Raw genomic sequence first — 23614 nt, 5'->3', positions numbered from 1 at the left:
CTCCTCTTCCCATCCTTGGAAGGCTGAGCCCCAGGGAGCCATAGGATCAGAATGGTTTGTGTTGGAAGGGACCTTAAAGATCATCTCATTCCACCCCCTGCCATGGGCAGGGACACCTTCCACTATCTCACGTTGCTCCAAGCCCTGCCCAGCCTGGCCTTGGAAACTCCCAGGGATCCAGGGGCAGCCACAGCTTCTCTGGGCACCCTGTGCCAGGGCCTCCCCACCTCACAGGGAACAATTTCTTCCCAATATCTCATCTAAAGATACTCTCTTTCAGTTTGAACCCTTTCCCCTTTGTCCTGTCACTCCATGTTCTTGCCCCAGCTTTCCTGCAAGTTCCCTTCAGGTACTTTAGGAACTTTTCTTTACAGGGTCTTTGCTTTAGGGGAAAAGCATTTATCTGGGGATTAACTGAGAAGAAACCATGGATGGTCCTGCGAGATTCCAGTACTGGTCCCACACAATGGCCACACAAGCCTGCCAGGAGATCCAGCTCCTCCATGCTTTGCTAGCAGGATACCTGCAAGGAGAAATCATCCAAATCCAGCAGAAAGGGCAAGAAGCAGAAGGTTCAAAATCCAAACGGAGTTGAGCTGCTGCTGTTGTGATAGAGGAATGGGCATTTCTGCCCATTTTGGGTGGTAAGAGGCAGCTCAGACGGTCCAGGTAAGATTTAGGGGGCTCTAAGGCACCTTACAGTGTTTGTGGTGTTCAGATCAGCACAGCGGTTCCCAAGGAGGTCTGGCTGCCTCATCCCTGGAAGTGTCCAAGGTCAGGTTGGACAGGGCTTGGAGCACCCTGGGATAGTGGAAGGTGTCCCTGCCCATGGCAGGGGATTGGAATGGGATGATCTTTAAGGTCCCAAACCCTTCCATGATTCTACAAATGACCACTACAACAAGAAATTCCCAGGTTGGGCTTTGCAAAACCACATCCCAGCAAGAACCCAGGCTTGGATCCATGTGTTCCCAAGAATTCACCAGTCCTCTGGAAAAGGTCCTGTGCCCAGGGATGGTGTGGGAACTGGCAGTCTCTGGAGCTCTGAGTGCAACAGAAAGGATTCCTTGTATCTGAGGAAAAGAAAAAAACACTGAGCCATATATGTGGACAGTGCTGGTGTTGCACAGGTTTATTTTGACTCATCCCACATAATCTCAGGTGTCCACTGCAGGTGGTTGGTGTCAGAGCATCACCAGCAGGAGCAGCACTGTTCTTCAGCAGCTCCCCACCAGTTTTTTTTGGATGAGGACAACTTATCCAAGATAAATCTGGGCCAAAAAAACATTCAAACCCCATGCACTGGCTTCAGAGGGACGTGGCTGCAGCCTTTCAGTGCTATCTTATGGCAGCTCATCTGAAATCCATTACGCAACTGAATTAAAAATAAACATTTACAGAAGAGGGAGCGGGTGACAGTGTGTGGTCTGTTCCTGCGAGGAGACAGACAGACAGACATCCAGCCTTGGGAGCAACACCTCTGCTGTAAGCTCACCCTGCTAGACCTGGGCTCTGGCCCTGTCTGGCCACGTCCCTGGGAGTCAACTCTCCTGGCTATCAAATCTGGGTGGCTGAATCCGACTTGTTTGTCAGGAAAGGGCCCCAGTCTTGGTCATTCCTGAGCCATGTCCTGGGATTGCTCATCCTACGTCAAAACCAGGCCAGGGGCTGTTTCACCCTGTGCCTGTCTGTTCCCTGGCACTGTTTGGGTTCCCTGACCCAGTTTTGGCTGAAATGTTGCAGGAAATGTTGAACCTCCACGTGCTTGATGGACCAGGCTCTGCTCCATGGGACCCAGCAATAGGATAGCAGGAACGGGCAGGAACGGATGCCCAGGGAGTTCCACCTGGATATGAGGAAGAACTTCCCTTGACTGAGCACGGAACAGAGACCAGAGATGGTGGGGAGTCTCCCTCACTGGGGATATTCCGGTGGGATGGCCCTGCTGGAGCAGGGAGGCTGGACCAGTTGACCCACCGTGATCCCTTCCAACCTGACCCATCCCTGGGATTCTGGGATTCCTTGCTAAGAGTTCCAAGGCAGCTGTAGGTCCCTGTCAGACAGTTTTAACAAGCAGGCAACAGCTCTTCCATCTCCCTTGGCGCCTCTCCATCATCATCAGCCTTCAGGTGTGTCCCCGCAGCACAGCGAGAGCTGATCACCAGGCTGAGTTTGCATATGCAGATCTGAAATCTGACAAAAAACGGGTGCTGGCAAAGCAAAAAAATTTAAAAGAAAAATTGAAAAATTTGCATTTTCATCAGAAATGTGAAAATGCTGCTCTTCACTCTGAATCTGCATTGATGCACCCAGGGCACCCCCCTTCTCTGCACTCCAAACTTCCAAACCCTGTATGGGCACAGCCTCTAAATTACTGGGGGGGGGGGGGGTCTGGGGTACCCTTGGCATTTGAAGGGAGGTGGGAAATCCCAGCCCTTCCATGAGGAGCTCAGGAAGGGGCTGTAAATCTCTCCCTGTTGCCCACAGGGGGGAGGAGGGATGGTTTAGGCATGAGAAGGGAAGGGTGAAAAAAAGGGGGAAAAAATGTTGTGAAGGGGTTTCTCTCACAAAAGCTGAATGTGGGAATGTGGGAAGGGACCTGGATGGTTGGGGGTCACTGGCCAAGGCTTAACTCTTCACAGCACCAGATTTGCAAATGCAGGTGGTGGCTCTGAGCCACCAGATGTGAGATGTGTGGGGTGCTTTGGAGAGCAGTCCCCAGGCTTTGAGGGGTTAACCTCCATCTTCTGGTGAAGGAAGAAAACCCCCTCTGTCCCCTGCCTTTGATTCTGGACCCCACTCAGCCAGCAGCCGGGGCACTGCCTCTCTCAGTCCCTCCTTGGAAGCAGCTAAAATGGTTTCCAGCCCCACTGGGGCAGCTATGGAAGCAACAGGCGCTTTCCCAGTACAAAATTCAGGCACAGGCTAGTTCCTAAGCTGGTTTTCTGCCCGGGGATGGATGGTATCAGCAAGCTGGTACCAGCCACGGTGCCCCGAGGCACCACCCTGGGGCTTCCCAGAGATGCTGATGCATCCTTGCAAAATTCCCCTCGGCACACGCAGTCACCCTGGGCAAGCTGTGGCACCTGGAAAACGTTATCCCAAAGCTCTCCCGAGCGCCAGAGGACCACAGGCTCCTTGAAGGGCTGATATCCGTGGTGTGAGACAGGAGTAGCGTGGGGACATCATCCCGGTTGGTGTCGGGAAGAGCCACAGATTCCTTTGGGAGCACAGCAGCTCTCCGGGCATCTCCTGCAAGCCCTGAGGGTACCCGGCCTCCACTGGACCGCTCCATCCCTGTTCTCCACGCCGAAAGCATCGTGATCCTGCTCCCTCTCCTGGGTGCCGGAGGATGTTTAGGACCCAGGCTGAGCAGCTCCTCCCTTTCAGGTCTCTCCAGGGTTATTGCTTGGTGGGAGGTAGGTTCAGGGCTCGGTGGTATGAATGAAAGAGAGAGAGGAAATCGGCACTGAAAAGCTCAAACTGGAATAGCTCGCCTGTCTCCAGGCAACAGCCCTGACGCAACCGCTGGGGGGGGAAAAAAAAAAAAAAGTCCCTTAAATGAAAAAAAAAAACCCAACAAAAAAACCACCACACACACAGATTTCTGAAGCGAGACACAGAGGGGAAGGATGAGACAGACTCCTGGAGGCACTGGTGACACCGCTCTGCAAACACCAAGTTGGGGACCCGAGGTGGAAGGAGGGAGCCAAGATGTCCGTGCAATCCCCTCTCTGATTCCAGCCCCGGTAAGTTTGCTGCTCGTGGTGGCTTGGGGGGACACAGCCACCCTGGGGACACCCAGCACGGGAGCTGCTGCAGAGCTGCCGGGTGCTGGAGGAGACCCCGGGCGTTTTGAGCCCTCGGGAAGGGGGAGCAGCAAGGACCAGGTCCCTGGGGAGCAGCAGTGAGGGGTGATGGGGACCCCACCGAGCAGCAGTCCAGCACTGGGGTCTGGCGTGCTGGTTCTGCTCTGCTGGGGCTGGGGTTTGCAAAGTGTCCCCCCAGCCTCAATCTCCTGCCCCGCCGACATTCCCCGGAGATGGCCAGCACGGCGGCTCCCCAATGACTGGGAATCAGCGCAGGGTCTGAATCCTGCTTCCCGATGGTATCTGTGGATTTTGCTCCGAGCTGGGAGCAGCGTGGGGCTCCTCACCCCCTCCAGGAGGATTTTTCCGCACTGGGTGAGGTGTGAGAGGGAAGAGGCTGCCCAGGTTTTGGGACAATCACCTGTTGCTCCCTCTGCCCCCAACCTGAGATGTGCAAGGAGCCCTGGAAAGGTTTGTGGGGTTGTGCAGTGCAGACATGGTGGGATGAGCGCGGTGGCCTCGCAGGGCGTAGCTACCTCGGGTTTTTGAAGCAGGCACCGTGTGCTGAGCAGAGCAGGTTTCCACCTGCTCAGGGCTGGCCCTCGCAGCTCACGTTTACACCAAGGAGGGGGGAAAAAAAACACAGCCAGAACTTCTTCAGAGCCCTTTATAACAGCTTGGGGTTAATTGTTAAAATAATAGCGCCAGCCCACACCCCTCCCAGCACGAGTGTTTGTGCAAGCCCAGCCCGAACGCCCCGGGGTGTTGCACACCAGGGCACCATCCCCATCCTACAGCCCGGACCCGCTCCGGCCCGGGCAGGCTGACACCTCTCCCGCCACAGGCGCCTGGCTAAGGACACCCCTCCCTGCTTTCCTGCGATGCTCCCCCTGTTATTCCACAATCCTGCACCCTCCGGACCTTTTCTACCTCGGGGACCTCAGCGGAGCGGGGGGAAAATGGATGAAAATCAAGTTCCTGGCTTCCAGCGAGGAGCCGTGCCCAGCTGATTCCCTTGGCTTTGTCTGCTCATCCCTTGTATCCGAGGAACTCCCCACTTTCCAGCGGGAACGAGCCTGTTTTGGCTGCTGTGGGCTCGCTCTGTGCCAGCCATCATTTCAGCACACGGGGGCTGCTGCTGGGTTCTGCGTCCCAGCTCTTCTCTGCTTTCAAATGCCCATGAAAGTCCCACCTCCCCCCCACCCCCATCCTTCGTGGGGGGGGGGGGGGGTCTGCAGACCACAAAAATCCAGCAGAATGGGAGGAATCCGGCTTCTCCCGGGCTCCGGGCTCGCAGTCAGCCCTGCAGCCATTAGGTGTTTGCAAAATGTAGCAGAGACACTGCAGGGAGAAAGAAAAAAAAAAATACAAATAATCAGCCTCAGAGCAGCGTAGCCCTTCTGGGGGGAGGGAGAGGAGGGTCTGTTTGCAACCAGCCGATCTGAAATGATATTAAATGCCAAAGAGCAGCTCTGCACTGGGAGAGGATAGGGCTGAGGATAGAGGTTGGACGATCACGGCTCAGATAATTGGATGGGACAGGGGGCATGTAAAGGGGATTAGGGGGTCACCGAGGGGCTGACCCCACTCCCCTGATCACGTTAACTTGGAGCCTGGGGGTCTCCAGTGGGAGCTGGCTGGCCCTGGCGTTGTCCCTGCAGGGGCTGAACTGGGTGCTGGGCAGATTGGAGCTCAGCAAAGCCAAAAAAAAAAAAAGAGGTTGTTTTTGTTTTTTTTTCTTTCTGAAAACACACCCTTGCGTGCTGCATTTGGGGAAAAAATAACTCCTCATACTAGTCTCCTGGGAAGAGAGCATTTCTCAGCCTGCCCTGGCTCATTCCCAAGGAATCCCAGCCCTTTTCATTACCCTGGGCGCACGGGCACAGAGGTCTGTGCCTCTCCGTGCTGAAACGTGGCCGTGCTTGGGGTGGCAGCAGGGAAAATAAGGGGACAACCGGCTGTGCCAAGCCACAGGTCCTTTGGGGGCATCTCTGGGAACAGGCTGGCCATGCCACCTCTGAGATTAGGGCCAAAACCTGCCAGGGGCCTGGGGCAGTGCGTGGAGAAGAAACCTTTGCCTGTAATCTGTGGCTCCACCGACCTCACCAGAACACACCGAGGGTGGACATGGTGGCTTCACCAAGAGCCTGTAAACTTGCCTTTGCTCTGCTCCTTAATCCTTTTCCTCCTCAGAGGAATCCTACCTGGTTTGGGCTGATGGGTTGAGAGCATTGACCCCATCCAGCTCCCCAGTTTGCAGCTACTTCCAACCAACTGGAAGACTGGTTCGCTGGAATGCCAAATATTTCTTCATGCAGGATTTCCACACAAAGCCTGGAAATCTGCTGATCGAGGGGAGTCTGACCGGTCTGAAAATGGAGCTACAAGGGTCCATCTGAAGCAGGCAGCAGCCTCAGCCCTGCTCCCTCACCAGGAGCCTTCTGGAAGCTGTGGGGGACGCAGGAGGGATGAGCTGTAGTTGGGCAGGAAGGTGCAGATGTGTTTATTGCAACAGGTTCTGACTCCTCCCTCGATGCTGGAAATCAGCCAGGGAGAAGTGCCTCGGGGCAGGGAGTGCAAATTGGTCCCTTCTAATCTCACAGAATCACAGAATGGTTTGGGTTGGAAGGGAGGTCTCTTCCATAAAGCTCATCCTGTTCCACCCCCTGCCATGGGCATGGACACCTTCCTCTATCCCAGGTTGCTCCAAGCCCCATCCAACCTGGCCTTGGACACTCCCAGGGATCCAGGGGCAGCCATCTCTGCACTTCTCCACTCCTCTGATGGGTTTTCTGCAACCCCTACTGCTCTCCCCTCCCCCTTGCAGTGTTTAGGGCTCTTTCTGGACACCATTTGGGCAGAAGGATGGGCCAGGGCAAACCCTTGTCCTGCTCCAGGTCATACGTGAGTGGAAAGCCCCTCTTTTTCCCTTTTCCCCGTTTTTCTGTGAATGCCATGTCCACATCCATGCTTGTGATGCCCATTTTGGTCACATCAGTGCTGCCATCCTTCCATGAGGAAAGGAACAAGTTCATGGTACAGGAGTGTGGCCCGAAGGTCTCTATGGACACCGTGCCCAGTGACACTGAGGCCTCTGCTGTGGTTCCTCCAGCATGGGCAGAGCCCTTTCCATCCTGTCCCGACCATGCTGAGCAGGCAGAGAGCGTCTGATCCTGACAGCACCAATTCCAGCCCTGGAGCATGTCCTGGCTTCGGGATCAGACAGCTCTTCATGGTGCTGGAGTCTTGTCCTTTTGAGGGGAGGGAGGATGAAGGTCACTTTGGGACCAGGCTGGTTTTCTGCAGGAGAGGATTTCAGCTGCTATAGAAAAGGATTGGGTGGGTAAACACTGAATGATAAAATCCAGGGAAACCAGTTCTCCTCGGAGTCAGTGGGGTGGCTGGGGATTTGCTCTGCATCTCTGCAGGACCCCTGTGCAGAGCAGCAGGATGGGGGGCTCTGGCAGGGTGAGGAAGCCCCCAGCTCACCAAATCCACACAGCTCAGCAGCTCCTCTCCCGAGTGAGGCCATTCTGGCATGGAGAAAAGAATGACTGATGTGCAGCCACCCTGAAAGGGAACCACTAGCTCCAGGGAGCTGCAGTGTTTATCCTGATGGGTCTCTCCTTCCCTCACCCCACTCCTGAGGCCTCTGAGTCTCCGCTGCCCCAAGGATGCTGCAGAGCATCCATCCAGCCCCGTGAGCAGCTGGAGTGCTCCCTTACTCCATTGCTATGGCAACCCCTTCTCACAGGCATCTCCTCCTCTCTGCCCCTCTCCCACCCTGCCACAGACACCCGGGGGGGTCAGAGACTCGAGGGGCGTCAGTCATCCCCACCCCATCCCTGTGTCACTGCTGTGCTAAGGAGGGAAGCAAACAGCTCTGCCTGCACACCAGGCACTGTCCCCTGCCTCTAGCTCCACCTCGGTGTTCCTTCATCCCACGTTTTCAGGCTCAGGATCCTCCTCTCCCACTGGGAGAGCTGCATGGTGATGTTGGCAGGTCGGATTTACTCCAGGGGTTTCCTCTGTAGGATCAGGGGGTGTCTGCGTGGCCCAGGGTGACCCCTGTGCGAACCATCAGAGCAAACTGTCAGGGGAGTCACATCCCAAACTCCATGGATCATAGAGGGTGTCCCTGCACCGACTGGAGTGTGGGCATGGGCACCCAGATGAGACCTGGAGACACCAGAGGTGAATTCTTTACACCGCTGAAAGTCCTCAGAGCTTTTTGCCTGAAGGCCTGTTGCATGGACCGACTTCTCAGTGAGAGGGAAACTGAGGCACAAAGCGGCTGAGGTGCTTTCTGAAGGTCATTCACAGGCTGAACCATCGCCTCTGCCCTGTTTGCTCCATGCCAGAGGTGCCATCTGTGGTCTATGTGGGCAAAAGGGTTTCTGTCAGCTGGGTTTTTTCTCCTATTGAGGCTTTTTTGTCGTCCCAGTCTCCAGAGGAGCAGAATTCCTCCAACACAGACTCCTACAGTCACTGCTGCTCCTTTGCAATAAGAATTGGGGTTACAGGAATCCACAGTCCACCAGGAACAGTGAGGGAAGAAGAATAATTTGTTCCCCACACCTCCACCTCGGCCAATTGCTGAACTCCCAGTTTAACATTCCTGTTACTTCTCCATCCCAGGCTTGTGCTCCTGCTGATCGCTTGGGATAGGTCAGTTGACTTCTCCAATGGAAACCTAACCCAAGAAAGAAATTAAAAGGCTTTTTGTTGTTGTTTCAGTGACCTGTTGTGTCCTGTGCTTTCAGGACTCATCTAAAGGAAGGGGGAACCCCCTGAGCAAAGGTTCTTAGTGAGGTGTGAGCAAACCCTCACCCCATTTTGGAGCTGAACTCATTACCCCTAATTAGGGCTGGCAGGCTCTCCCTGCAGCGAGTGTGATAATGAGACAAATCAAGGATTAATCACTTAGATCCCCTCACACAGGGCAGCCCAGGGGGAGCCCAGCCTAGGGCAGGGAGACTGGGAGTATGTGGATTTGAGCCAGAGGCACGTTTGTTCCTGGGAATTTGGTAGCTCTCCGGCACCAAAGGGTTTGTGTTACAGCACAAGGGCATTTTCACACGCTTACAACTTTCAGATCTCTTTCTCCACAGCAGGTCTTTGATCCAAGTCCAAGATATTGATAGGAAATTAGAGGTGGCTCCATTCTGTCACTTCAGAGTTTGGACAGGCTGGGGAGGAGAGCTGCTTATTTAGGGGGTGTCCCTGCAGAGGGAACGAGGCGTTTCGTGTTACACCAGGGAGGAAGTGAAGGATGGGCTGAATCAATGCTGCTTTTAGGGTAGAAAAACCAAACCTCCTCCAAAGCTGCTGGGACTTGTGGTGACAGGGAGGGGGAGATGGCAGCAGGGCTGTGACAAAGGGGATGCTCCAAGCCACTGTCCTGCTTTCATGGTCCAATGCTCTAAATGTTAACTGAGCTGTGCCCAAGGCTCAAATACCAGGGGCCTTTCCCACCCTGAGGATTCCATACACGCTGGAGAACAGGACAAAAGAGTTTGTGTGGGGCTCTGCTTTGTAGCTGTGGCATTCAGAAAATGATAAAAATATGATCTTTGCTGGGGACTAGCAAATCCAGCAGCCCAGTGTGGAACTGCAGCAGACTCTTGGACTGCTGGGTTTGGGCCACCCTCAGCAACCTGCACAGAGGTCTCAATGGACAAAAAAAAACCCCTCAGAGGTGAAGTCTTTGAAGTCATTACTTCTTTTCCTTTATTGATCTATTGAGGCTGGAGCTGGAGGAAAGGTAAATTCATCGCCATGCCCTGAGCCCTGCAGAGCACCCCTCCCCCAGGGCAGCCCACTGCTTTCCCCTCTATTTTTCAAGAGAAGAAGGAAAATTGTTGCTGTTCCAGGCACGAGAGCTGTTGGCTTCAACCTGACAGAGTGTCTGTGAAGGCTCCCTCTCCTGTAAAACTCTCATTAACATAAATAGGAGCAGGAAAGAGACCACAACATGACTAATCCTCCACCCCCACACTGTCTGTGTGTACGCTATCAACTCCTCGTTCAGCTCATGTGCCCCCACACAATTGTTGGGATAAATCTTGCGCGCTCTCTCTCTCTCTGTGTTTATTTTAAATTGAATCTTCTTACTGAAAAGGTTGGAGAGGCATAATTATGGTCTGGATTTCAGAGCTGCACACGCCTTTGTGGAAATGGCAAGGAGAAGAATGGCTGAGTAACTCTAGGAAGCTGCACACATCCTGCCTGCTTTTCCAGGCATCTCACCAGGCAGGCAAAAAAGTATTTCGTTTTGCTCCTGGCATTCAGAGGAGAGCTCTGGATCTATTCCTAGCTCAGCTATAGATGAGCACACGACCTTGAGAACGTCCCTTACCTGATCCTGCAGGCAAATGAATACAGAAGCTGCCTGAGCTTAACTCTTGGAGAGTTGTTCGAGTCCTCTGCCCCTCCAGGGCCCAGGGTTTGTCAGAGCAGCTTTGGGCACAGCTTCCATGAGTGCTGACAGGAGCAGAAGTGGGGAGGAAGCTCCTGGTTTCTCTGTGCTACTGCTCCTAAGGGGTGTTACAAGGGACCGTTCCCACTGGATAAAGTGGATGTGGCCAGTGGTGGAAACCACAAGTCCAAGTCTTCCTGGATGTCTGAACCCAAACCATGCCAGCAGCCCAGTTAGTTCCTCACATGGCTGGGAGCACATTCTGGGCTGGAACCAGGGGGTCAGAAGGGAGCTGAGTCCTAAAGCTGCATCTTCAGCAAACCCAGATCTAAACCCTGATCTGTAAAACTGGAGTGTGGTGTGGGGAAGAATAAATCCCTTTTTCCAGTTCTCCTTTTGACTCAAACTCTTGGGAGAAGTTTGGGTTCACAGAATCCCAGAATGGTTTGGGTTGGAAGGGACCTTAAAGATCATCCCATTCCACCCCCTGCCATGGGCAGGGACACCTTCCACTAGCCCAGGTTGCTCCAAGCCCTGTCCAACCTGTCCTTGGACACTTCCAGGGATCCAGGGGCAGCCACAGCTTCTCTGGGCACCCTTTGCCAGGGCCTCACCACCCCTACAGGGAAGAATTTCCCCCTAATATTTCATCCAAACTTCCCCTCTTTCAGGTTGTCTTACTTGATTTGCCCAAATGGGGAAATGTGGGTTTGCCAGGCAGAAAATCAACAAGACCAGACAGTCCAAAACCCAGCAGTAGCCACTGGTGTTTCCAGAGAATGTTGGGGTCTGGGAATGTGTCCTGGCCTCCTTGGCAACCTTTCCATGGCCCCTTGAGTTAAGATTGGAGGTGTAGGTAACCAGAGCTTTGCTAAAAGCCAGAGCCTGTCTGTTCCTGCCCCAAAGCACTCAGATAACCGAGGTGAGATCACCCTCCCCAGCAGCACTCTGGCACTGAGCCTCTCCCAAAGCCCTCACTCCCCTGCTCCAGCAAGAGCTGTCTCTCTTTCCTCACTCCCTTTTTCCTTCTCAAAACCAATCCTTTTTTTCTCTTCTAGGTCTTCATCCAAGGCTGGTTTGCTGCTTGAGCAGGGGCCCACACCTCAGCTGTCCTCCAGGGTGCTGTGTTGGGCACCTCGTGACACCAGGTCAAACCTTGAGGGTTCTCATCCCCATCCCTGGCCCTTTCCAGCCCACCTCTATGCCTTTGGACTCCCAGAGAGGATGTCTGTCCCCCAAATCCAAATAGAGGAGGCGCTGGACAGCACGGATGCTGGCTCTGGGGGGGTTCCTCCTCCAGATGATCACCTGAGGACCCTCAAGGCATTGACAGAGAAGCTGAGACTGGAGACCAGGCGCCCTTCCTACTTGGAATGGAAGGCAAAGCTGGAGGAGCAGGCTTGGAAGAGCCCCCAGGCTGAGGGAGATGGGGAGGACGAGGCCACCAAGGCCAAAAAGACCCCAGGGGAGACTGTCCCCATGAGGAAGGTGCAGCTGCACCTCAACGGGACCCCTGCCCAGGACAAGGGGACTGTCACCTCAGGGAGAATAGGTGGCTTTGAGAGCATCGACGAAGCTTTGACGTGGCTCAGGAAGGAGCTGGTAAGTGATTGCCTGTCCCTGTTAGCACAAATTTTGAAGAGGGATAAAAATGAAAGAGTGGGGAAACTCCTTGTTCCTGCCTGCCTTCAGCCCCAGGTGGAAAGGCAACAATCAGTCATTGTGTTTTCCATCAGTCGTTGTGTTTTCCACACCTGGCTCTTCCAGATCCATCTTCTGTTGCCTTTTTCTTCATTCGAATCCAGTCCACATTTCAGTCATCCTCCCATCCCAATCTTGGGCCCTGTCTCACACATCTGTTTATTTCTGGACATTTCGCAGAGAAAAGAGAGGACAAAAATGCTTTGTTTTTTCTAGGAATGTGTGCTATAGGAAAATCCACAGAGCCAGGGCACAAGGGCTGGAATTCACCTTTTCTCTGTCACTTTGCTATCATGGTCTTCAGCACAAATTTATCCTGGGCCTGACCCAGCTCCCGACCCAGCTCAGGAGTCAGCACAGCCTGGGGATAATTCCCAGGAGGATGCACCAAGCCTGACAGAGTTCAAGAAATGTTTGGAAAACACTCTCAGGCACATAGAGTGATTCTGGGATTGTCCTGTGCAGGGCCAGGAGTTGGACATAATGATCCTTGTGGGTCCCTTCCAGCTCAGGGTATTCTATGATTTTCTGGAGGCCGATAGGATGGATGTGTCCCTGTCAGGGCAGCCTGAATTCAGGTCTGGAGAACCAGTCCAGGTGATCTTCACAAGGGTAGAAGCAACCAGGTTCCAAAAACACACTTCCCAGAGATCCTTCCCTTCTCCTCACTGGCATGAAAAGTCCTTATTATTTGGCCCAAATTACTGAAAGTGACTCATGACACGTGGCTCTGTTTCTGTTGCCCAGTTGGAACTTTGCCTGTGAGTCCCAGCAGGAATATTTGCAGCAGGGGCTGGGACATCACTTGTGGCCAACACTTGTGAAAATGTTCCTGTGCAGACGCTTTGTTTTTGAGAAATACTGAAATCTTTGAGGGAAACTTCTGACTACAGTGAATAATAGTTTTAAAGATTTCTTTGTGGCTTTTGCTTCAGGTAATGTTGACTTGTCAACTTTCTGTTGCTGTATTCACCCAACTCCTCTGATCCCCTGAGAATTTATTTACAGAGGTGGTTCTGGGTGCTGTGCTTTGGTGACTTTGTTTCTCAGGATCTTGGCTTTCAGGCATTCAGGACTATTAGGAACAGTGTTGCCATGATCCCCTACAACCCCTCAGTGCTCTGGAGAACCTCAGCTCCAGATGTGTGACCTGAATCTGGGTGCAATCCTAAATTCACACTTGATGTAAACCCTGAATCTCGAGATGGTCAAAGACAGCAAGAAGCAGATTTTCCTTCTCAGAATCCTGGACTTTAAAAGATTTGGGTTTTTTTTCAATCTCTGCCCATGATGGAAGTATAAATTGTCTCAGAGTCTGATTCTACCCCTTAGACTGGGGTGTGGTATCTAAACCACCATCTGTCAAAAACTGAAAGTTTAAATTAAGGAAGAGAAAAGGCCAAGCAAACCTTAATTGTTCCCCACTTTTCATTTTCCAGACACCTAATTACACTGGTCTTTGCTGGATCTGGACGTAACTGGTAATTTAGAACAATTTCCCCAAAGGAGAGAGCAGTTTTTTGACTGACCACAGGGTGAAATAGCTGTGCTGGAGGCACGAGTGTGGGTAAGAGCTGCCAGCAGGCAGAGGGAGCGCAGCCAGGCCATCCCATCACACGGTGTTGGAACCAAAAGGTGCATTTTGCATTGCATTTCAAGGGTGAAATCCAGCTTTTTGTCAAATAAAGGAACAAGCTTCCAAACATCCCAACATAGCCAGGATTTTTCCTTGGTTTTGCCCATGTTGTGGTAAGAAAGGCATCGGGAAGGCTCCATAGCAGGATGAAGCCCAGCGACCAACCAGATCCTGGGCTGATCCCCCAGCATGGACAGGAGGGGACGGGGGAGTCTGCTCCTGTGCCCTGCTCAGGTGAGACCCCACCTGCAGAGCTGCCTCCAGATCTGGGGTCCAGCACAGGAAGGACATGGAGCTGCTGGAGCAATTCCAGAGGTGGCACCAGGATGATCAGAGGGATGGAGCAGCTCTGCTGTGAGGAAAGGCTGAGAGAATTGGGATTGTTCATCATGGAGAAGGCTTCAGGCTGACCTAATTGTGGTCTTCCAGTTCCTGAAGGGAGACTACAAGAAAGATGGAGAGGGACTTTGGACACGGGCCTGGAACGACAGGACAAGGGGGAATGGCTTCCCACTGCCAGAGAGCAGGGATAGATGGGATTTTGGGAAGGAATTCCTGGCTGTGAGGGTGGAAAGACCCTGGCACAGGGTGCCCAGAGAAGCTGGGAAGTGTCCAAGGCCAGGTCGGATGGGGCTTGGAGCACCCTGGGCTAGTGGAAGGTGTCCCTGCCCATGGCAGAGGGTGGGATGGGATGATCTTTAAGGTCCCTTCCAACCCAAACCATTCCATGATTCTGTGATTCCATTAGATGGTTATTTAGGGTCTGTAGGATTCATCTATCCAATGAAAGGGCAAAAGCTGGTGAAGGTGGAGACTCTTTCCATGCAGGACAGAAGTGCAGCAGCCATGTCCCTACTGAATGAAATGCAGAGTGTGCAGCTCCATCACCCCTAACCCTCAGCACAGCTCCCAGCGTGTTCAGGCCAGGTTGTTTCAACAGCATCACCCTGGAATGGTTCTGGCTTGTCCCAGGGAGCATCCTGCCAAGCACTTGGAGCTTCAGGAGTCTGCACATGCTGGGGACTGTTCCCAACAGGCAATGGGTACAGGACCACCCAGCTTTGGATTTATCTCTATCCCAGACAAAAGCAGCAGAGGCAGGAGAGTAAATTTCATGCTATCATAGAAGAGTTTAGGTTGGGAAAGCCCTCTAAGATCATTGAGTCCAAGCACTCCCCAGCTCTGCCAAGGCAGTACTAAACCATGTCCCCAAATGCCACCCTCACACAGCTTTTCAGTCGCTCTGGGGATGGGGATTCCTCCACTGCACTGGCCAGCTGTGCCAGGGCTGGACAATCCTTTTCCTGAAGAATTTTTTCCTAGTATCCAATTTAAACCTCTCTTGGGACAACTTGAGGCCATTTCCTCTTGCCCAATCTCTTGTTACTCCCAATCCACACAAAAGCCATCATCTGACACTGCAAGAAATTTTCCTCTGTGTGTCCAGAGTCTGCTCAGGTTTAGCTTCAGCCAGGTTCAGGCTGCTCATGTTCAGAAGTGAAGGAAAAGACAAACCCAAGGTTTTCTTGTCCATCTGGTTTTCTTGGCCTGTCACCTGCCATGACCAGCCCCAGGCCCTGGTTCTGCACACCAGGCCCTGGCCCTGGTTTGTAGGACTGACATAAGCCCACAGAGCCTCAGCCAGCCACGTCAGCTGGGCCCTGCTGAGAACCTGGCCCCGAGAAGCTGATTTATTCAGACATGCGAACTGCTCTTGTTTTTGTGCTGAGAGGCTCTGTGGAGGTGTAGGAGCAAATTGCAGCTCTCAGCGTGCGCTGAGCTGCCCCGGGGCTGGAGCATTTCCCTCCCCAGCTCCTCCTGCCTCTTCTTTGCCCTTGTGTTTGCCTTTGCACTGTCAAGTGTGGCAGCTCCTCATCTGTGCTGAGAGCAAAACCATCACCAGCCTGGGGATGGTGACAGACTCGAGGACTGGAGGGGTCACACTTTGCTCTTTGTTTTTGAAATTTGCCAGGTTTTACAAGTTGTAAAATTAAGCACTCAGAGTTCCCTCCCTCTCAAGTATGGCCAAAGTACAAACCTATGAACAGGGACATCTTAGAATAGTTGTAACTTTGTCCCCTTAGGAAAAATGAGTTTTCTGTCTCAAATTCACCAGTTTGGTACTCAGATCTGAGTGAGCCTGCATTCTGTGAGCCAGAATGCAGGAAGGAGTTGAAAAGGAACGCAAATATCTGATGTCCTCTCCTGGGAAATTGTAAAACACCAGTGTCCTGTTGGTCACACATTTATTATTACGTATTAGGCACTATTATTATCATTTGGGATACTGATATTGGCTGAGCAAGTGCTTGAGTGAATTTAAACAAAATTTCCTCATTATGAGGGTGCAGAGGCCCTGGCAAAGGTTGCCCAGAGAAGCTGTGGCTGCCCCTGGATCCCTGGGAGTGTCCAAGGCCAGGTTTGGACGGGGCTTGGAGCAACGTGAGACAGTGGAAGGTGTCCCTGCCCATGGAACAGGATGATCTTTAAGGGTCCCTTGCAACCCAAAGCATTCCATGACTCTGTGACCTCTACTGTTAAGTTGCTGAAACTAGGGAAGAGTTTAGGATTTATTATGGAACAGGACCATGCCCAAGGGTCAGCTTGGGTGCAGCCACCCTGTTTTCAGGAGAGAGGGAGCCAACACAGACTAAACAACACTGAGGAAGAGTGAGATTTGGTACCCACGACAGGATTTGCATGGGCTGCACCACAAGGACATGAGTACCTAAAATTACCTACAACAGGGTGGTGTCTGAGCATCTTTGAAGAAGCTCCAAACCAAAACACAGGCAATGTGGACTTCTCTGAAGGGTTTGGTAAGGATCTGACAAGTGGCCTGTGCTTCTCCGTGCTTGAACCCAAGTGGCTGCACGCAGGAAAGCACCAATTCACATCTCAGTTTCTTTTGATCTTTTGGAAATAAAAAGGGCTGGCCCTGCGGGAGCAGCTGTTTCTCCACAGACCGTCCCCCTGAGCTTCATGGGCCAGGCTGGGACTTCATCCATGGGACTCTTCTCTTCTGGGAGGAGAGGGAAATCTCAAAGAGCTCCCCATCTCCATGCCTTGGGGTGTTCCCTGCTGAAACACCCCCCACAACAATGCAGGGAAAAGATGGACTGCTGGAAATGGGAAAATTATTGGAAAATTATTCCTGTCTGTTGAAGGCAAAATTGAAGGCAACTGCTTGTATCTGTTTGGGCTGAGCCACCTCAACTGGAAAACAGGAAAGAATACATCCAAAGCTTTCTCTCCCTGGGAGAGAACAACCCTGGGAGACTTTGAGGCTTAATCCAAGCAGAAAATCCTCCCTGGCTTCATAAGATTCTGTAGTCCAGCTTTGCATTTCAACCCAGCAGTTGCTTCACTGCTGGGAAGGAGCTGAGTTTGATTCCCCCTTCCACCCTGGCAAGTTCAACCCAGCATCCTGTGCACCCCAACAGCATTCCCCAGCCATGCTGGTGAGAAACAGCTGGAGCTGGGTGTGCAGGAAGAGCCCAAATGTGTTAGAAATTTGGGTTTTATGAGCAAGACACACCTAAGGTCTTCCTGTCCTGGCCATGAGAGGATCAAAGGAGATGGAAAGCCTGGCTTCTGCTGGATGCTCCCCATGGGTTTCTCCAGGACGTTGCACTCCGTGTGGGGGATCCTGCTGCTGTCCCACACGGGTGAACTGGAGCGTGGAGTTACCTCGTGGTGCCCGGCCCTGTGGGCGAACTCTGCCAACCAAAAACCCCACAGCTTCCCGTGAGGTGGCCCCTGTAATCCTGTTCTTCATTCCCAGGCAGCTCTGTGGGGCTCTGCTGGCCTGTCAGTGCTGCTTTTAAAGGGACATCACTCATCCTTTCCAGCGATTGTTTGGTCCTCAGCATGGGACGGGGGGAATGGCTTTAGTATTTGTGCAGAGCCTCTGGGAAAGGGAAGGAGAATGAGGATTTCTGGGTTCTGGCTGAAATTCCACTAAATATTCCGGAAGGGTTTGACCAGAGCAGTGTTTAATGGGAGAGCTCCATGGATGCAGGACAGGGGGTTTGCACCTCAAGCCAAGCCCCAGGGATGAGTGTGAGGAGTGAGAGTTCATGTCCTGCAGAGCAGCCCAACTTTCGTGCTCCACCCTCTGCCCAGATGTCACCCCGTGGAGCTGCCTCTGCAGGACCTGTCACCAGCCAAGGAACTCCCAAGCCCTCGGGAAGACAAGGCAGCCTTCCAAGGAGCGCAGGCAGTCACAGCCCTTACCCCGTGTGCCATCTCCTCCTTGTGCACATCATCCTCTCATAGAAACATGGAATCGCTAAGGTTGGAAAAGCCCTTGAAGATCGTTGAGTCCAAGGCCACCTCTAAACCATGTCCAAAAGTGCCACATCCACATGCTTTTAGTGAACCATTGCCAGGCTTTGTTCCTCATCTTCATTTTCTAGAGGGCTTTGCCTTCCAGCTTGCATGAAACCAAACGGCTTCCTCAAAAGGGAGGGAAAACAAGAACCGGTCAAAAAATGTAAAGCTGGTTTGCAAGAGGAAAAAAGCACCTATAGCTCACACCCCTCTGCACAATGGCCTCATAATTCTCTTTTAAATGCTTTTTTTTGTTGGCAGGAGAGGCTTTTTTAATCCCACATTCTTCCAAATATTAAATGAAAGCCTTTGTTGGCATTTCTTAGGTAAGTTGATACACCGAGAAGAAAGAATGACCCAGGGTCTCTTCAATAGCACCTGTGATCACCTCCCTGATAAAGTGTCAGCATTTGTTGTGAGACAGGGAAAATTATCAACAGAATGATTTTTTTATTACTGCAACTCAGGTGGGAGAATAAAAGCCTGCCTGGCATGGCTCTGCTGGGGGCACAGGTTATGGAGTCTGAGAGGAAGTAGTGGAGTGTTTTTTGAAAAAGGTGAATGGCCACAACCCTGCCAACAATTTGAGAGAGATTTCCTGAGAGAGGGAGAGAGATTCACTCAGAGATTGGTACAAAGGTGACTTAATCCCCTCCAGACAGCCGAGCTGGAGTCCAGCTGCTGGCTGGGAGCATCAGACAAGGTCCTCCAGGATGCCTCTGTAGTGTCAGAGAAACACAGAATGGTTTGGGTTTGAAGGGATTTAGATGGGATATTGGAAAGAAATTCTACCCTGAGAGCGTGGTGAGGCCCTGGCACAGGTTCCCATCCCTGGAAGTGTTCAAGGCCAGGTTGGACAGGACTTGGAGCAACCTGGGACAGTGGAAGGGGTCCCTGCCATGGCAGAGGGTGGGGCTGGATGAGCTTTAAGGTCCCTTCCAACCCAAACCATTCTGGGATGCTCTGATTGTCTGGAGGAGGAGGGATTATGGCACAAGCTAAAGCAACCCTGAGGCTGCTTTGGTTCACACCCTCCTTGCAGCAGCCCTTGTTTCAGGCATGGAAAGGTCTCATGTAGGAATATCAGGGTCTCTGTGGGGTCTCTCAGGGGGAATTTTCCCTCCTCCCTTCCCTTATGCATCTCCATGCACAAGCCACCAGGCCAGGAATAATTTACTCCCTACACCCAGAGCTACATCTGTACCCACAAATTGAGCAGATCATTTTCAGGCCTGGAGGGAAACTGATATGGTCTGATCACATCCCTGCTGCTAAAATCCAGACAAGGGAAATTTATCCCAAAACCTATAATCATGGAGTCCTGGAAGTGCCTGAGCTGGAAAGGACCTTTGAGATCACCCTTCTGGGGGGCCTGTTTGGCTTCTCTCCCACCCCCTTTTCTCTGCAGCTTTTGTGGTTTTGTTGCTTTTCTGTGAGGAGGGAAGTGGGGTGAGAAAAGGGAATTGTCTTGATCTGCTTTTCCAGCCCTGCCTGCTCCTGCTCCCCAGGCTGATTCCCACACCAAGTGTTCACCTCCTTCCTTCACTACCCACAGCATCCTGTGGCAATGGATTTTCTTAATTATGAGTTAGATTTTTTTAAAGAATAGAAGACCTCTTTTCTTTCATTATTTCTGAATCTTCCGCCTTTCCAAGCCAGGTGCCAGGGGAGAGAAAAATACGTCCAAAACACTTAGATCATTAGCTTGGAGGTGGTAGTTCTCTCTCCTGGGGGAAACCATGGAGGTCCCATCCTGAGAGCCACTTCAAATCACCGAGATAAAATAAGCCACAGGGGAGGTGGAGACTGTCATGGACCAGCTCTGATTTATGCAGGCTGGAAACCCAGGCTGAGTATTTGGGGATCAGTTATTCGGTGTTCTTTTAATTGGTCCTTTCCACCTCTAATTGCTCCATCTCCCTGTGGCTGCTGCCTTATGAGCAAAATTAATTTGGGCTTTGTTTAATGTTGAGATGGAGGCTCTGAAGCCTGACGGATACCCAAGCCAACAGCCTTGGCACGGCTTTAATTCCAGTTTCCTGGTGCTCCTGAAAACACGAGCAGGCACGGACTTTCTCGATTGTTAAAAATTCCCCATCCTGAGCTGCTATATTTTTGGGATGCATTGCTGGCTTGGAAGATCCCCGTCTCCCTCCCAGATGGAGCACCTCTAGATGAGTTTACAGAATCACAGAAGCAGCTAGGTTGGAAAAGACCTTTGAGATCATCAAGTCCAACCTGTGACCCAACACCACTTATCAACCAGACCATGGCACTGAGTGCCGCATCCAGTCTTTTTTTAAACACCTCCAGGGATGGTGACTCCACCACCTCCCTGGGCAGCCCATTCCATGCCAAATCACTCCTTCTGTGAAGAAATTTTTCCTCATGTCCAGCCTAAACCTCTCCTGGCGCAGCTTAAGGCTGTGTCTTCTTGTCCAGTCGCTGGATGCTTGGGAAAAGAGCCCAATCCCCACCTGGCTGCCCCCTCCTGTCAGGGAGTTGTAGAGAGTGATGAGGTCTCTCTGAGCCTCCTCTTCTCCAGGCTGAGCCCCCCCCAGCTCCCTCAGCTGCTCCTCACAGGGCTTGTGCTCCAGACCCTTCACCAGCCTTGTCACCCTTCTCTGGACACATCCAAGCACCTCAACATCCTTCCATTCCGTGCTCTGGTGCAGGACGCAGCAAATTTGCCACTAAAAACCCTCTTCCCTCCCTGTTGCAGGCAGAAATGCGTCTGCAGGACCAGCAGCTGGCCAGGCAGCTCATGCGGCTGCGCAGCGACATCAACAAGCTGAAGATCGAGCAGACGTGCCACCTGCACCAGCGCATGCTCAACGATGCCACCTACGAGCTGGAGGAGAGGGACGAGCTTGCCGACCTCTTCTGCGACTTCCCCCTCGTGAGCTCCTTCAGCCTCTCCACGCCCCTCAAGCTCATCGGGGTCACCAAGATGAACATCAACTCCCGCCGGTTCTCGCTGTGCTGAACGGGGGGGAAGGAGAGGGAAGGATGGGAGAGAAAGAGGGAGACGGGTCTCTCTGCCTCATGGCTGGGTGAGGAAAGGCCAACGAGGAGCAGAGGGAACGGGAGCAAACGGGGAACCCGCAGCTGGTCTTGGTGGCAGCGCAGAGGTGGGCACTGGAATGGCCCGGGGATGCTCATGGGGAAGGCAGGACCTGCATGGAGGAGGCCTGGAGAGCATCCAAACCCAACACATGCACTCAGCTCCTTTGCCAAGTCCCTTCTCCTCCTCTTCCCCCCGCAGGACGCAGCTCGGTATAGGTGGCTGTGCTCAAAAATCAAAGGAGGGGTCGAAGATCAGCCACAAAGCAAAATCCCTCTTCCCTTCCCCTTCCTCTCCTCCCAGGCTGGAGCAAGAGTGTTGCTCTCCTCCATGGATGTCTCCCTGGGCACCAACCCTCAGCCTCTGCTGCTGCAAGCGCAGGGTCCGTGGGGCTATTTCAGGTGGGAAGTTGATTTCCAGTGGGAAGGAGCCCTCCCAGCAAGCAAAGGGCTGTGGGTTAAATGGTACCAGCCCCAACAAGTGGTGAGAAGATGTGTTTGTTGGATTGCTCCATAGAGTCCAGGTCACTACAGCTTCCTTTTGCCTGTGGTATAGATTATGGATTCTCCATGGGCACATTCAGAGATTCCAGCTGACCAGAAATCTCCTGTGTGCTCTGGAAGTCATACCCAGAGCAATACATGTTTCTGATCCTGTTGGATCCCATTGTCAGCCACAAGACATCCTGTGGTTCTCCCTGCAAATGAGGAAATGTCGTACCCAAGACATCGCCTATCAGAGAAATCCCCAGGCTGACACCCCCCAGCAGCAGCACCAGCAAATCCTGGATCCTCTGTAGCAACACACATCCATCAGAGAGAGGAACTTCAAGAGGAGAAAAGGGACTTTTGGGTAATGAACTCAAAAAGGGACTTAAAATTTAAGGGAGAAATTGCTGTGATGAGCTTTGGACCTGCAGCAACGTAGGGGTTCCCCCCCTGCCCAGCAGAATGTGAGATGGATGCTGGATTTTCTTGCCTTTCAGTGCACACAGCTGCCTGTACCTGGCACAGGGGGCAGAGACCTCTGGTGCTGCCCAGCAAGGGCAGGGACTCCAGAGGCTTTGCCATGGCAATTTTGGGACACTTGGCACCCAAGACAGTACAGATGAAGCGTGGGTGCCGTCAGGTGCTCCCTCCTGTGCCCACACCGCTCCTGACCCTGTCAGGGTGGAACAATCCTGCTCATGTCATCCCTGCCCATGGCAGGAGGGTTGGGATCAGATGATCTTTATGGTCCCATCCAACCCAAACCATTCTACGAACCCAGCCCAACTCTGCTCCTCACCATGTGCCTGAGCAGGAGCAGCTCTTGGCTGAGCAGACCTGGCTGTGTCCGCAGCATCAGCCTGGGAAGGAGCAGGAGGAGCAATCCCGCTGCTCTGGAAGCTGTGGCTGTGTCGATGTGCCTGTGGCTGTCTGTGAGCTCTGTGTGTGTGTCAGTCTCTGTGTGTGTGCATCTGAGCCCGCAGGACGCCTCTCCCGGGAGGCTCCGGGCTGGGTTCATGCCTTTGTTCCGAAAGGTGACGGGAGCCGAGATCCGGCGAGACTCCGACGTGCCTGGGAGGATGCAATGAGGCTTCCAGACCTGGGGGCTCCACAGGGAGTTTTAGGTTGGTGCAGAGAAGACAGATAATTCGTGTGCCTCCACAGGTCTCCGTGGGAGGGACAAATTAAGGGGTTCACAGACGTGTGGGGCTGGGGACTCTGGAGCTGAGATCAGTCCTCCATCCCCCGCAACCCCCGGGTGATGCCTCCCCATCCACTCCAGAGCTCCCTGAGTATCTTTTCTTTCTGCTAAGGAAGAATTTTAGGCACCAGAGCTTTATCTACACCATCAGCACCATGCCTGGGTGCTGAATCTTGTGCTCCCCAGGTGAGGAAGGTTTATTTTGGGTTGTGACCAGACTGTCACTTGGCCTCTGGACAAGACAACCAGCCGCGGTGCCGCTTAGTTTACTAGGAACAGCCTTATTTCCCCATCGACATCTTGGAAAAAAAACCAACCCACCTCATTAAAATTCTTCTTTGTTTACTTTTTTCATGAAAATAAATCAGTTTGTGTCCCACATGTTGATTTTCAGAGGCATTTTCAATCAGAAGATAGAAATGATGGTTTTTCAGTGAAAAGAATGCCTTGGAAAGGGGGATTGTTTCTCTCTAGGGGCAACTGGAGTCAAGTACAGGGTGGACCTGCCTTTGGGCTCTTGCCTGGTATCCAAAAGCAGGAGGTTAATTCAAGCACAGTCTTAGGGGGTCTTTACACGTGGCATTGGAAAATCAGACGTCTGGGTTCCAGACATGTATTTTCTGCATTAAGGGGGATGAGGGGTGGGTGTAACTGCCAGCTGTTTGTCAAAATGCACATTTTTTTAATTATAAAAGGTCTGTCTGTATTGATTTGTGCCTCTGGTCTCTCACTGTGCTGAGGAAGCACCAGGATGGTGCGTTCCAGGATTACAGGTGTGCCGGGTTTGTTCCTGGCAGGTTTCTGTATCCACTCACACCCATCAGCTCCACCTGGCAGTCCAGGAGAGATGGGAGGGGAAGAGGAAAATCAGGTGGGAGCACTTATGGTGTATTTGGACAAAAATGTATGGGAAAGAAAGCAAAAACAGCAACAACAACAAAATCCCTTTTTTATGTTTTATGTTT

The 23614-nt window shown here is 52.5% G+C and overlaps 1 protein-coding gene and 1 long non-coding RNA gene across 3 annotated transcripts; one reads left to right on the top strand and one right to left on the bottom strand.

The window, feature by feature from the left end:
• Positions 1-1105: 1105 nt before the first annotated feature.
• LOC116441833 lies at positions 1106-6436 on the bottom strand. 2 transcript variants are annotated; one of them, XR_004239256.1, is made up of 3 exons: positions 6014-6435; positions 3087-5150; positions 1106-2210 (listed from the first exon to the last, which is right to left on the bottom strand). It is a non-coding gene; the product is annotated as an uncharacterized LOC116441833 (long non-coding RNA). The 2 variants fall into 2 exon arrangements; XR_004239255.1 differs by having other exon boundaries at positions 1106-5150; positions 6014-6436.
• On the top strand, positions 3663-23359 carry FAM167A (family with sequence similarity 167 member A). The gene is made up of 3 exons (XM_032104161.1): positions 3663-3749; positions 11286-11829; positions 20619-23359. Exons 2-3 carry the CDS (start codon positions 11452-11454, stop codon positions 20880-20882), a joined length of 642 nt encoding a protein of 213 aa, XP_031960052.1. The 5' UTR covers positions 3663-3749; positions 11286-11451; the 3' UTR covers positions 20883-23359.
• Positions 23360-23614: the final 255 nt, after the last annotated feature.

The sequence above is a fragment of the Corvus moneduloides genome, chromosome 3 (genome assembly GCF_009650955.1).
Source record: "Corvus moneduloides isolate bCorMon1 chromosome 3, bCorMon1.pri, whole genome shotgun sequence".
Lineage (NCBI taxonomy): Eukaryota > Metazoa > Chordata > Aves > Passeriformes > Corvidae > Corvus > Corvus moneduloides.
Note: the sequence above shows the minus strand (reverse complement) of the source record. Positions and strands in the feature narration are given on the sequence as shown.

What these genes read in the sequence shown, in the direction of transcription:
- FAM167A (XM_032104161.1), top strand. Translation starts at nt 11,452, where the DNA reads ATGTCTGTCCCCCAAATCCAAATAGAGGAGGCGCTGGACAGCACGGAT. An exon ending in CGTGGCTCAGGAAGGAGCTG is followed by an intron (nt 11,830 to 20,618) that starts GTAAGTGATTGC and finishes TCCCTGTTGCAG; the next exon opens with GCAGAAATGCGTCTGCAGGA.